Here is a 13,442-nt window from a genome sequence, read left to right as displayed (position 1 = left end):
CGACACCTGCTGTGATGCATGAAACCTTTTAGTACCTGCCTTCAAGTTAAGAAGATTACATGGAGCATCGGACATCAGCAGGTCTGACTGAGTTACCTGAATAACTGCTGAGTAAAACTTTGATTCCCTTCAAATCTGACAAAAATGTTTGACCAAGTGCATTTATCCATACTCCCAGGTTTTAACGTTTTTATAAATACATTTTATTAAAATAATTTTAATTTTGTTGTGAAGCTTTAATCTCAAACATCTGCAGTCATTTCTTATCCTGTAAGAAAATTAGATCAACTATGCTGAAATCCTCTCTGATCACAACTAGTTTATATCCCAAAGTCAAAAAGAGCAGGAAAGCTACATGTCAGCCTCTCCGTCACGCCCTGAGCTCCTCACATCAGCTGGTTTATAGTGATCAGTGTGCTCACTTCTACATTTTCACTGACATAAGTCTCCAAAGCCTCGTGCTGACTTTTGTACAGAATCTTGAGGTTTTTGCAGGACAAATAGTGTAATTTTCCCTTTACCAGCTCAACCACTCTTTCACATTTACAGGAGTATGTATGGTTATAGCTGATGAGTTGTAAATGATGTTCCTTGTTAGTATCTACCCACACACACTCTAATCCCCCACTTCCACGGCACACTCATGACATACTGAGCCTATGAATCAGAGACTATTAACTTACACTCAATTGCGTCACTTACAGTAAATTGTCTTTCCTGGGAAGGACATGCCCTCTAGTGGCGATACATGGAGGCATGATGGTTCAATGTCAAGACAGCAATAATGGATGGAAAACACATTCAGTGGTGGAAAGAACTGGGAAGAACTTTTTACACATATTTTACCAGACTTTGAGTAGCTCTGCTGTTTTAAACATGGCTGAAGTTGAAGTAAAAAGCTGCAGCTTTCAATAGAGGAAAAATGAGTGAGTTATATTTCAGAGGCTGACTTTAAAAGATTCTCTCCCTGGATTTGTTGTGCTGCTTAATAGCGCCCCAAAATCCAAGTGGATCATAAATCAAACAGAGAGCTGCTGTGTGTTGACTTTCAGGCCTCAGCAGTGAGCCGGGAGGTAACTTTGGGGACGCTGTTGGCTGCAAAACAACAGCGGATCTGTAAAATAAATTAAAATACAAGTCGGTTGCACATAAGTTACTTTACTACATGAGCAGGAGTAGACGCTGTTAGTTACTTCACTCTTTCATAATTTGTATTTCAGGTCTTGCTGTCATGTTAAGACTCCTCTTCCCCATATTTATCATGTAATATACATAAAACTACTTCAACTTGCAGTCAGTAATCCCAAATATTAAATGAGCTCCAGGAAACAGTTATTTTAGTACATATTTATTGGAAATGCAGTCAAAATAAAAATTCATTTTCAGAGAAAAGACATGTTTGACAATTCATCTTTGTCAGAGAAAGACGGATTCAGACACATACGTGACATAAGTTAGTTTAGCTTATACATGTGACATGCAATAAATAACAGCTCACTACTGTCTGACCTAACGTACTGTACGTTTGCTTCCATTTGTACATTACCCTACACGGCGTTTAACAGCGGCGGTGTAAACTGATACTTCCTCTTTTGAGATGCACAAAGGCTAGTGAAAAGAGTGGACTATCAATTGGTAATACAAAAATAGAACCAGGTAGCATTTCATACTTGAAAAGTAAAAAGACAGAGACAGCAAACACAACTGTGTACTTCTTTTTTTGTGCATCCCTCCTCCTTGAAACGCAGAACTTCATCTGAGCGGCGGGTATTAGTTCTCTCCTTTGTTTTATTTCTTTTGTGACAGAAATAAACCTCTTCAATAACACACAGGACAGGGCTTTGTGCATGTGTGGCACAGACTGACAGGGCATGCGGTTAACTCTGTGTGAATACTGGAAAAGAGCGATATCTTTACAAAACATTATTCGTAAGAAAAGGAGCGACTGAAACAGGCCCCGAGAACAGATCTGAGACTGGTATCTGGAAAGCACTGAAGACGACTGGAGAAAGTAGCTGCATGGAAGTAGTATGTGGTCTGTATTGTTATAGACTCGACTGCTGTCTCACCATCTGTCTCCCGCTCTCAGTAAACCCAGCAGCCCCAGGAAGGAAACCTGCCACTGAGATCTATTTTGTCTGCTGGATTGCAATGTGAAAATGATTTTAGCACATTTTTAGGGGACTCTTGTTTCTTATCACTCCTAATAAATGAGCCACAATGATAAAATTACCACTCACTTTTCATTCAAAGGCAATAATTTCTTCATTGAACTCAGCAGGAAATGAGTGTAGCTTTGTAAACATGAAGAATTATCTTACATATACGACTATTTACATGTAGAAAATGAGTGGCAAGTCTAATTATGGTTATTTTGATCTCTCTTTCTCTGCGTTCAGTAGCCCTTAAAGAAGCCTTCAGCCACCGTGGCTTCTTTAAAAGTCACCGTCAAGGAGTTGATAGTCACTTCTGTCACAATCACCTTCCCAGGATGCTCTGCTTCAGCGGGATCAGTCTGACTGCCTGGTGTTGTCATAGTAACGCTCTGATTGTCGCCTCTCACTTCCTCCCTCCGTGCTTCTGCAGCCGAGCAGACAGCGGTGGTGTCACCTGCTGTCTCGCTGCTCTCCTGAACGCTCACTATCACCGAGGTTGTGTTGTTTCTCTGACAAACGCCTCCCTCTGATCTGTGACTCAGACACTCCGACCCTGACGCCACACCCGCCTCACCTCTGTCCCACTCTGACCTGTTGCCCACAGTAACAACATCCCCTTGTCCGGCCTCAGGCACTGAGGCGCTGTCCTTTGATTGGTCGCACGCAAATGTTTGGTTGAGTCTTATTTCGGACGTCCCTCCGCCTGCTCTGTCAGTCCATATCTCTGTGCCTACTGCTGTCAGGTCGGCCTCCACCTTCTCCTCCACCTCCATCTCCAAGTCCTGTCGCTCCAGCAGGGGAGGGGAACTGCACTCGGACTGACCTTCAAGACAGAAACAGACATTTTTGTTGATTTTTAAAGGTCAAAAGTCATGACTGAGTGACTGGATTTCTAAGTGACTGACTTGACAAACCGTATAAACTGTCTTCACGTCTCTCCTCAGTGGTGCTTTCAGACTCCTGCTTCTCTTCTTCGCTGGTGCCGCCCCAGTCCTCCTCCATGGACTCCTCCTTCTTCCTGGGTGGACGGATGGGTTTGTTTGAGGGTCCATCTGGCCCTCGTTTGGACGCCCTATACTTGCTCCTCCGTCTGGCTTGACGACAGTACATGCTGCCCCGCTCGCCCTGGTCCACATCTGTGCTCATGGAGCGGGTGAGGGAGAGGCGTAGCCGGGGCGGAGGCTTGTCCGGGACCTTGTGGGCACTGCGGAGGTCCATGGCAAAGATGTTCTGGGTCAGAGAGAAGGTGACAGTTTAACAGATTGATCATTACTGCGTTCATTTTATGACAACAGCTACACTACGTATCCAGAGTCAGTTCTATACCAGAAAGAACTTTTATAGGAAATGTAGTCAACAAATTCCATGAAAAAAACAAAACCAACAGTGAACTGATCTACGAAGTATTATCTGTGTATCCAACTGTTGACGTTCAGTGAGCCTCACTGTTACACTGCTCCTTCATTACCATGAACATGGACATTGTAGTTTATTTTGACTCAATCCCACCGACAACATCCTGCTGCTGTAAATACCAAATCAGGCGGTGTGGCAAAAACACCACAACGTTCATTTGAATGGGTTCAGTGGCTTTTAGGCTGTGGGGGTTTTGGCCGCAGTGGCGCTGCAGCAGCCTGCAGCGAGAAAGTTGATCCAGAGTAAACTTTTGGATAAATGCAACCCAACGTCACGCTGTGGCGGCCAATCACAGTCGTCGATCAGACTGATCAGAGCTGTAAAACTCTGACCAGGAGGAGGGGAGGACATTTCTCTTAGGCTTTGCTGTCGGCTTCCCAACTCATTTTAAAAAAGATGAGAGAAAGAGAGAGAGAGAGCTGAGAGCACCAGCGAGCGAGAGAGCAGCTGTGGTTGAGCGAGCTAGAGAGTGAATGAAGAGAGGGAGCGCTGGTAGCGAGAAAGCCAGTGAATCAGATCAATGAAACGTTATTTTCTAATTGTTTCACAGCGGTCACGTTTTAGAGCACAAACACGCCCACAACCCCACACCCCTCCGCTCAAGCCTGCGGCTGAGTGCTGCAACACCTGATTTGGTGTGAGTACGACCTTACTCCTGTTCAATAAAATGTTGATATAAACTACAGTGCCCGCTGTTTAAGGAAATAATTAGCCATTTTTTTAAAAAAGAAAAAATATATTTTTGAGCCATTTTTTAAGATTTACATCTTCACTGAGAACTAACGGGCTTGGAGCCAAGTGCCTCTGGGACAGCAGAGGAGAAAGAGTCACGAAGAAACAGACTAACACATTGTTGGCTTTGGTCTTTTCAAGAAATTGGTTGACAATAACAAAAATACAGAATATCAGCTGCCTTATCTGTTAAAAGTAATACCCTACTTTTTGAAATTCTGAAATACCCCATTTGAACCCCATTTATCGTAACTTGCCTTGTCTAAGTTTGAAATTTCGCCGAATTTCTTTTATCAAACTCCAAAACTGGTGTGTGACCTCTTTTGGAGAGAACAACGGCAGTAATGAAAAGAAAAGCAAAGTGTCCGTTACGCCACACCCTTCACTCAAGAAAACAACATGTCCTTTCAGTTGTCTTTAGTTATTGAAACTTTTGTTGCTCAACGTGACGGTCGGACAGTCACCAAACCACGAAACGTGCCCAGAAGGATAACAGAAAGTGAAACACTAACTGCTGTTATTAAACAATGAGTCAGTGTTTTAGGGGGAGTTTTTCCTTTTATTTTCTGTTTCCCCTAGGTTGACTGCTTTGGGGTGGTGGGGGGGTGCGCTGAGCAAAACTCATTAGACTCATTTCTCTGTTTAGGAGTGGATGAGACTGACACTTAAATAAGATTAACTGGTCCCCCTTAAAGGACAGTCCACCATAAGTGAGCGTCGTCAGAGTACGCTAACCCATTGTTGGGTTAACAGACAGTGACTTTTCTTTGTCTTGAAAAGTTGTCATTTATTAACTGACACACTGTAGTCTGTACTGTACATTTACTGCCAGACTGACAACTTCCTGCTAACCTTTTCCTCCGCTCACATTCGCCGTCACTTTTCTGCTGCTCACTCTCTTACACTCGCTACACACACATATTACGCACTGCCCTATTCCTTAACGGAGCTACGCTACCAAGAGTTTCCCGGGCAACGAGACAGAGGTTGACTCACATTTCACAACAGTGGTACACAGAGCCCCCCCAAACGCTGTTGATTTCCAAAAGAATGGATATTTTGTGTTATTTTTGGCATAAAAAAAAAAAAGTTTTTGGCCTGGCGGGGGTTCTCGCTGGCCTGTACAATTATAGGGGAAACACTGGTAATATATTGCTGTAATTAAAGGGGCATTCCACCAAGTTTACACATAAATACTCATATTTACAGGGAGCTTTCCAAAGTAACCCCCCCCCCCCACCAGATGATGTCATAGTGATGTCATCAGGGTTATCTCAGCTTGGATTGAAACTGAAAAGGTGCTATTGATTTGAATTATGAAATTGTAGTATCCAGTGTTTTTGGAGCTTGACTCGTACTAGACACTTAAAGTCAGGATATCTCAGCCTCTGCTGCTTAGATTTGAACCATTCTTGTTTTAATCTGTCTTTTGTGAGTCACGCAACTTTATGGAAGTGTACAATTAAATTGATGGAGTACCCCTTTAATTTATCACAATATATGTGACAATGGTGCACTAATTTTTTTAATTGCTCAACTCAAAGCGTACCTGTCTGAGGTCTTTTTTTGAGATGCTCAAAATTTTTAACCAATCCATCAATCATGACCTGGCTAAAGGTGAAACTGTGTTTACAAACTCTGCGCTGTGCAGTAAGGGCTAGTGAAGAGTTGTAAGCCAAAAAGAAAGGAAAGTGTCGCTACCCGCAGGACGAGCCTCCTGGGTCTGAGTCCTTTCCTGCGATAGGCCAGAGCTCTGACCTTCTCCTGACTGGGAAAGAGGTAGAAACACAGACAGAGAAAAATAGAAACAGACAGTGAGAAACAACAAAAAGAAGAAAATAGTGTTTTGCAAGCATTCAAAAAGTCTTCTATGATTACTCACTTCTCTTCGTAGGCCAGGACCAGGCGAGGGTCCAAAATATTGTCCTCTGGTTCCCAAGTACTGTACCTGCCAACACAAACACACATACATTCAAATATTTCGTTCTTTCTTTCTAGCTATTTATCCACGCAGACATGGAGCTTGGATACCAAGAAGCATATTTTGGAAAGGCCACTGGGTTTATATTGAAAGGATGAGGTCACTGGTTGATGACTCAAGGCTTACTCACTTTGGGGGCCATCCCTGCCATTTCAGTAGATACTCCACATTACCCTGAGAGAAGAGAGAGGAGAGGAAGGGGGGACACGTTTAGAGGAGATGCAGCATAGAGTTGAACACATTCACACAACCTGCACTTCTAATCCGGTCCAGTGCGATGCAGAAGCAAGCTGCTGCTGCTGCTGTTGCTGCTGCTGCACACAGAGAAAAAGGACGACTGTAACTTTAAGGTGTGGAAGGAGGGAGGGTCATGGACATTTTTCTCCCTTTCAAATGGTGTTTTTCTGGGGGATGACGTCAATGACAGCGGGGCTGGGTGGCCTCCAAAACAGCAGCTTTTCTCTCTCCACATCGCGGTGACGTGACCGCACATGGCTACACGGGCCGGTTCGACAATGCACGGGCTCTGTCAGGAGCATTACACCGGCGGTTTAGATAGGTGGGGCCACGGGAACATGTAAACAACTTGGGTGTTGCGCAACGTTCAAGTCTCACCTCCTGAGCAACGCTGAAACAATTATCACAGTCATCCCGATTGAAAAATAACTGTATTACTCCTCTGATGCTTCAATGTCCGATGGTGGACGAAAACATCAAACGCAGCGTATAGTATTGCTATTATATTACATAAACTTTACAATACTACTCCATGGAGGCGATGTCGCACTACACTTTTCATTTATTTACGGAATAGTATGCGCGTATATAAACACGGGGCATGCTGCGTTAAATACAATCTGCCCCTGTACTCTGCGTTAAAAGCGTGAGCGCGTCAGTCCACAACATCTCCTCCACCGTATCGCGTGTCACCATCACGCAGCAGTCACATTACGCAGCAGTTTCACCCACATACTCCGCCGCTGCTGCTCCCCTCGCTGGCGTAAACGAAATAAACTGCGTAGCTCCCCTGCACACTGGCCGTATACCCGTTTTCAGGATACACACCCCCTTTCACATTTTTACTACAGCTGCGTAGGCTCCTTCAAAACACGTTCATGCTGCAGCATCTCAGCCGCTGCACAGGAAGGTTACAGGATGCGACCCGAGCGCTGAAACAATGTTAAACTTTGGCGCAGCTACATAAAACAACAGATGAGTCTTTTATCTCTTTTGCGTAAACTGTGGGGAGACTGCGTAGCCTAGTTTTGTTCTAGATGTTTCCATGAACACTGCTCTATTAGGCTAAAAAGCACAGCGAAAATAAGTTATGTAAGTTACATGAAGTGTATTAGTTGTTGTCCTGCTTACCTTTCTGACTCTCTTCTTTGTTATTGACTCCACTGCAAACACTTGGTCTCCTATTGATGACAGCTCCATCGCCGCGCGCTGCTCCACACGCTCCAAAACAGAAAACAAACTGGGTCTCTGCTGCTTTTCGAAGTGCTGAAATAAAAATAGTTAAAGAGGAGGAGGAGGGAAAAAAACTGTGACAAGTGTCACTGCAGCCGCTCGCTCCCGGTGTGAGCACTTGTTTTGTGCGTTGTGCCTCTGCGCTTCCCTCTCACCAAACTCCAGCTGCCTGCCTCTCTCACTTTTTAAAATCTGCGACACATCAACACTGGACACAACGCGCTGCTTTAAGTCGGGCGCGCCCCCTTTCCATTGCGTAGGGCCGAGCCCCCAGAGCGTGCCCGCGCTCGCGGGGCCGCGCACGCAAATTGGAGCAGAGTGCAGAAGAGGGACAGAGGAGGGATTAAAGGACAAGGTTGTTGTGAAACTAAAGTTGAGGCTGAGAGTGGAAATTTCAAAGGTTTGTTAAAAACAACAAACACTGCTGCATTTTTTTAGTGATTTTACAAAAATCTCTACATTTAAAATATTGTTCTAGTTCCAATAAAGAAGCAAAGACTTCAACTTAGTTAATGCTTATTTTCATTTTTGGGCTAAACTTTAAAAACCTTTTTTTTTAAGTTGAGTCCAAAGTGGCATGACTTTATGTTTATTTAATTATTTTTAAAACTTTTACTTATATTCTTCCTACTTTAAAGAAATAGTTCGACATCTTGGGAAATACGCTTGTTTGCTTTCTGGTGGAGTTAGATGATAAAATTGATACCGCTCTAATGTCTGTACAGTAAATAAAAAGCTACAGCCAGAAGCTGGTTAGCTTAGCTTAGCATAAAGGCTGGAGACAGGGGAAAACAACTAGTCTGGTTCTGTCCAAAGGTAACAAAATTAGCCTACCAGCACCTTTAAAGCTCACTAATTAACCTGTTAAATTTCATTTGTTTAATTTGTACAAAACCTGAAGTGTAAAAACTATAACTTGCTGTTTTACAGCTTATGCACTAGACTATTTCTTGGCAGGGAGCAGTTACCACGCAACCTGCCAGGACATCACTGGTCCTATCCAAGAAATAGCTTGACACACAACCCCTTGAATTGTCATTTTTACGCTTTGGTTTTTGTATGGATTAATGTATAATTAGTGACCTTTAGAGGTGCTGGTAGTTGGATTTTGTTAGCTTTGGATGGCGCCAGGCTAGCTGTTTCCCCATTTCCAGTCTTTATGCTAAGATAAGCTAACCGTCTCCTGGCTGTAGCTTTATATTTATTGCATACATATGAGAGTGGTATCAATCGTATCATCTAACTCTACACCAGAAAGCCTGTAAATGTATTTCCCTAAACTATTGCTTTAAGCCATTAATAAACAGAAAATTTCAGTCCAACCATAGCTTCAAAATATGACTTACTATGATTTCACAGGTGAAATGCAGCTAAATGAGGTTGTGCGGTGAGAAACTGAAATCCAGCCTGAGCATGAAACATAGTGTAAGCTCATGTATTTTTATGTAACATTAGTAAAGCCAGGAAAGATCAGAATCTGCAATGGAAATGAAAGCCTTGCTTCGCTCTCTTGTGGAAATGTTCACCCCTCCAGCCGTGTTTGATCCAAATATGGAACTAAACAGCTAAACACTGAAAGTCTTAATCTTACATCCTGAATGCAAAGCAACCTATCTGCAGTGAGGACAGCCGGAGATGAGGTTGAGTAGGTATAACGACACAGTTAAAGATCTCAGTAATGACTGCTGATATGTTGAAGCCCACATTTATTTTTACAGATGGATGATTCTTAAAATCCAAGTCTTGTGTTTATCGTTGTGATCACAAACACTCTTACTTAACTTTTTACCTGCATGTCTACACTCCCAGCCCTCAGGTGGGAACAGCTCATGAAGGTAGAGTGACTACGGTGGAAAAAAGGCCCAGAGCCAGATTCCTATTATCTTTCACGAAGCCTGGTGTGGATCAGTTTACAGTAAAACTCGCTGTAACTATACACACACACACACACACACACACACACACATTCCCCACACATGGTCTACAGTCCACGGTCTCTCTGCACCTGGAAGACTTGCATCACTTACGGGCATTGGGTGTCATGGCAACTGTTTCTACGGGAACCACTGAAAAGCTGGATGATGATGAGACAGCAGGAAGAGTTGATAAGCAGCTCAGGGCTGAACAGTGATCCACCCCTACCGACCCAAATACGACCTTTGACCTCTCACTTTTGAGTGTGTAGAAACACACTAGAAATTCCTTTAATATTCCAATGATATTTTTATAGTGATATGTAGCATCTCAATCGATCAATCAAGTTTGTCATATGTAATCATTTAAGGTACAATCACAGTGAAATGTAATCCACAGTCATGGTACGGTGATTGAGCTCTTTAAAGAAAAAAATTGACATTTTGGGAAATATGTTTATTTGCTTTCTGTCAGAATATTTATACCACTCTCATATCTCTATATTAAATATGAGGCCACAGCCAGTTAGCTTAGCTTAGCACAAAGATTGGAAACAGGTGGAAACAGCTAGCCTGGCTCTGTCCTAAGCTTACAAAATCTTCCTTTATCAATGAAACTGGACATTTAATTGAAGTGGGAAGCTGCAATCAGCTGATTTCTTCTGCTGTTTTGCTTAAATAAATAGCTGGAAAACGATTGATTATCAAAGGAGTTGCTGATTCATTTTCAGTTGATCGTTTAAGCTCTTACTTAAATCATCATGCTTCTTCTCATGTGGTGTTGCAATATTCCTAAAATAAAGCCTTACAGTGTCTGTATTTAGCGACCTCACTGGTGTTTGCATCTCTTAAAGGGGCACTCTCAAGTGATTCAGTCACTTCCATAAAGCTATTAGACTTATTGTATATTACCCTCCGCTACTCTATTACTCTGGTAAATTCAGACAGCAAAAGGTATTCTAAATACATTTACATTAATTTCCTGCATTTTGTTTTTGGACTGTTTTGACTTTCAGTATGTTTTTTTTGTTTTTGTTTTTTTTAAAATCTTTTCATGCATTCACATGTTTGGGTTGTCTTTGTTTTGTGCTATGTTTCCTGTGTGGCTGCGCAAACAATCGCTCTTTAGGGACAATAAAGTTATTGAATTTTGAATCTTATGAGAGACAGATTTTAAAAAGAAGGGTCAAAATCAAAGCAGCAGAGACTGAGGTATCCTGACTGCAGGTCTCCACACCTACAGTTTGTAACTGCGGCTTTCTGCTATTAATTCTGTCTCAAGCGCAAACCGACATAACCCTGATGACATCACTATGACATCATCAGGGTTTCTGTGTCACACTTGACAAAGCTACCGCAGAGCTACGGGAGTTTATACAACTGTCTTCACAGGCTGAGCAGCAGGCTACTCCTAAATCTGAACTTCATGTGTAAAATCAGTGGAATCAGGGGCAATGTTGGTATTGGCAGCGGTAGAAGTACTCAAAATGTCGTTCTTAAGAAAAACTATTAATACTGCACAATAAAAATACTGTAAACATAAAGATCCTGCATTTTGTTAAGTGCTTGGGGGGCCTTTTTTAAGTTATTTCAGGAGGGGGGGCCCTTTTAGTTGGGGTCCCCAGGCAGTTGCATACCTTGCCTGATGGTATCGTCCGCCCCTGAGTGGATTGCTCCTTTAAATTACTGCTATAATACTCCTTAAATACTCCTACAAGACTTCAGTCTGCGGTGAGTTTATAGTGATCTTTTTGTGCATTGTGCTGTTTATCTTCACTGAGGTTATTATGATCATCAGTATTGAGTTTGCACAGTGATCCTGCATGATAGTGTTCATACAGCTCCTGTTCTTTCTATCAGGACTTGTGCTGATCTCATCGAGCTTTATGGTGTTTTGATCCTTTACAGTACACCTATAATACTCCGACAGGGACCAGCGTTACGGTATGTGACAGGAATGAGTCTAAAAGATAATGCGGGGTAAATAGCATACAGCGCTTTTCCCGTAAGGAGGAGGTTATCGCTGCAATTCAGAAAAGACACACGGCAATCACATGACTTGTTATCTGCCCGGATACTACCGTGGCGGAGCTGGGAGCTGAGGATGGAGCGGCAAAACAACACGGCGCTCACTCACACCCACATGTTATGACTCATGTATGAGTCACCAAACGTGCCAGTAAGAAGATCGGCACTACTTCCCTGGAATATCAAGAGGAAAAAAACATTTCGGTAACTTACTGCCTCATACCGGGAATCCATGCGTTTCTGGGGTTTTTTTCCCTCTCTTTGTATAAGTTATCCTTCTTTCCCCCCGGGCTTGCACTTTGTTCACCTCTGTGCCTGTGAACTCAGGCATTTCTGGGAACATAAACCATTTCATTGTTAGATTCCTGCTGAGAAATACAAAGTCTGAAATAGTTCTTTAAGTATATTTCGTGAAAACAGACCTATTAACATTCAACATTTGGTAACAGTTAGACACATAAAGTGTGCATTTCTGCAGTGAAAACAGTCAGGATCAGTGATGGAAAGTTACCAAGTGCTTTTACGCAAATGCAGTTTTGATGTACTTATATTTTGCTAGAGTATTTCTATTTTATGCTACTTTAAACTCAGACTGCACAACATTTCAGAAGGAAATATTGCACTTTTTACTCCTCTACATTTATCTCACAGCTATAATTACAAGTGACTTTGCATAATTTTACATAAGCTACAAAACGTGTCATCATATAAAATATTTGTTATAAACTACAGTAGTTGAAATTAGTTGCACTCCAGCAGTAAACTGCTATTTACTCATTAATGCATCAGTAACAATAATCCACCAATATAATGTACAATAACACAACAAGAGACATTTTTCTGCAAAACTAGTAACTTTTGATACTTAAAATGTATTTTTCTAATAATACTTTTGTATTTTTACCTCATATTTTGAATGTTGGACTTAAGTTCTGCAACGTTTAGTCGAACAATGCCAGAAAATTAATCAGCATCTGTTTTGATAATTGATTAATTGCTTCATTGATTAAGTGGTTTTTTAGAAAAAAATGCAAAACATTCTCTTGTTCCAGCTTCTCAGGTGTGAAGATTTGTTGCTTTTCTTTGGTTTATATCAGTGTAAGCTGAAACTTTTTTGGGTTTTGAACTGTTGGTCAGACAAAATAATACATTTGATGACATCACCTTGGACATAGAGGAAATGTGATGGACATTTTTATAGACATATTGATAAATTGATTACTTGAAAAAATCATCTGCATATTTAATCAATAATGGTAATAATCGATAGTTGCAGCCCTACAGGACTTTAACATGTAATGGAGTATTGTTATGACCTCTACATATGTATCAAAGTACTGTGCTTACGTGATCATATAAACACTTCACTTTTTCACTTTCACTTTTGCTCATTTTACTTTCTCTTTTGCTTATTAAACAACAATGTAATGTTGTGTAAGTTATTTTAATCTGAATACCTTTTAACAGAATGCATCGGGGATAAAAGTTTCTATTCATGTATTATGCACAGTAGCAAGAAAGACATTCTGAGTTTGGGTTTTTTCCTTAGTTTAGCTGACTGAAATCTGAACTGACTGAAAAATTAGTTTGACCAAGAGAAGGAAAAAAAAGAAAAAAGAAAAAAAAAAAAAGAAAAACTCCTGCCAAAACCAAAACTCATAACATCAGCCTGTTATTGTCCAGCTCCCATGACTGTAAAGATATTAATAACAAAGGGAGGTTACAGTACATTCAAGTTTATTAGCT

At 41.6% G+C, this 13,442-nt stretch overlaps 1 protein-coding gene across 2 annotated transcripts; it reads right to left on the bottom strand.

Moving 5' to 3' along the window:
* Window positions 1–1,332: 1,332 nt before the first annotated feature.
* On the bottom strand, window positions 1,333–7,973 carry cbx7a (chromobox homolog 7a). Of its 2 annotated transcripts, none has more exons than XM_067571422.1 (6): window positions 7,654–7,973; window positions 6,416–6,459; window positions 6,187–6,252; window positions 6,006–6,072; window positions 3,062–3,386; window positions 1,333–2,979 (listed from the first exon to the last, which is right to left on the bottom strand). In XM_067571422.1, the coding sequence occupies exons 1-6, from the start codon at window positions 7,720–7,722 to the stop codon at window positions 2,396–2,398; spliced, it is 1,155 nt and encodes a 384-aa protein (XP_067427523.1). In that variant the 5' UTR covers window positions 7,723–7,973; the 3' UTR covers window positions 1,333–2,395. The 2 variants fall into 2 exon arrangements, with proteins under 2 accessions (XP_067427523.1, XP_067427524.1); XM_067571423.1 differs by having other exon boundaries at window positions 3,071–3,386; window positions 7,654–7,971.
* Between the last annotated feature and the right edge of the window lie 5,469 nt (window positions 7,974–13,442).

This window comes from Thunnus thynnus, chromosome 17, assembly GCF_963924715.1.
Source record: "Thunnus thynnus chromosome 17, fThuThy2.1, whole genome shotgun sequence".
Classification (NCBI taxonomy): domain Eukaryota; kingdom Metazoa; phylum Chordata; class Actinopteri; order Scombriformes; family Scombridae; genus Thunnus; species Thunnus thynnus.
Note: the sequence above shows the minus strand (reverse complement) of the source record. Positions and strands in the feature narration are given on the sequence as shown.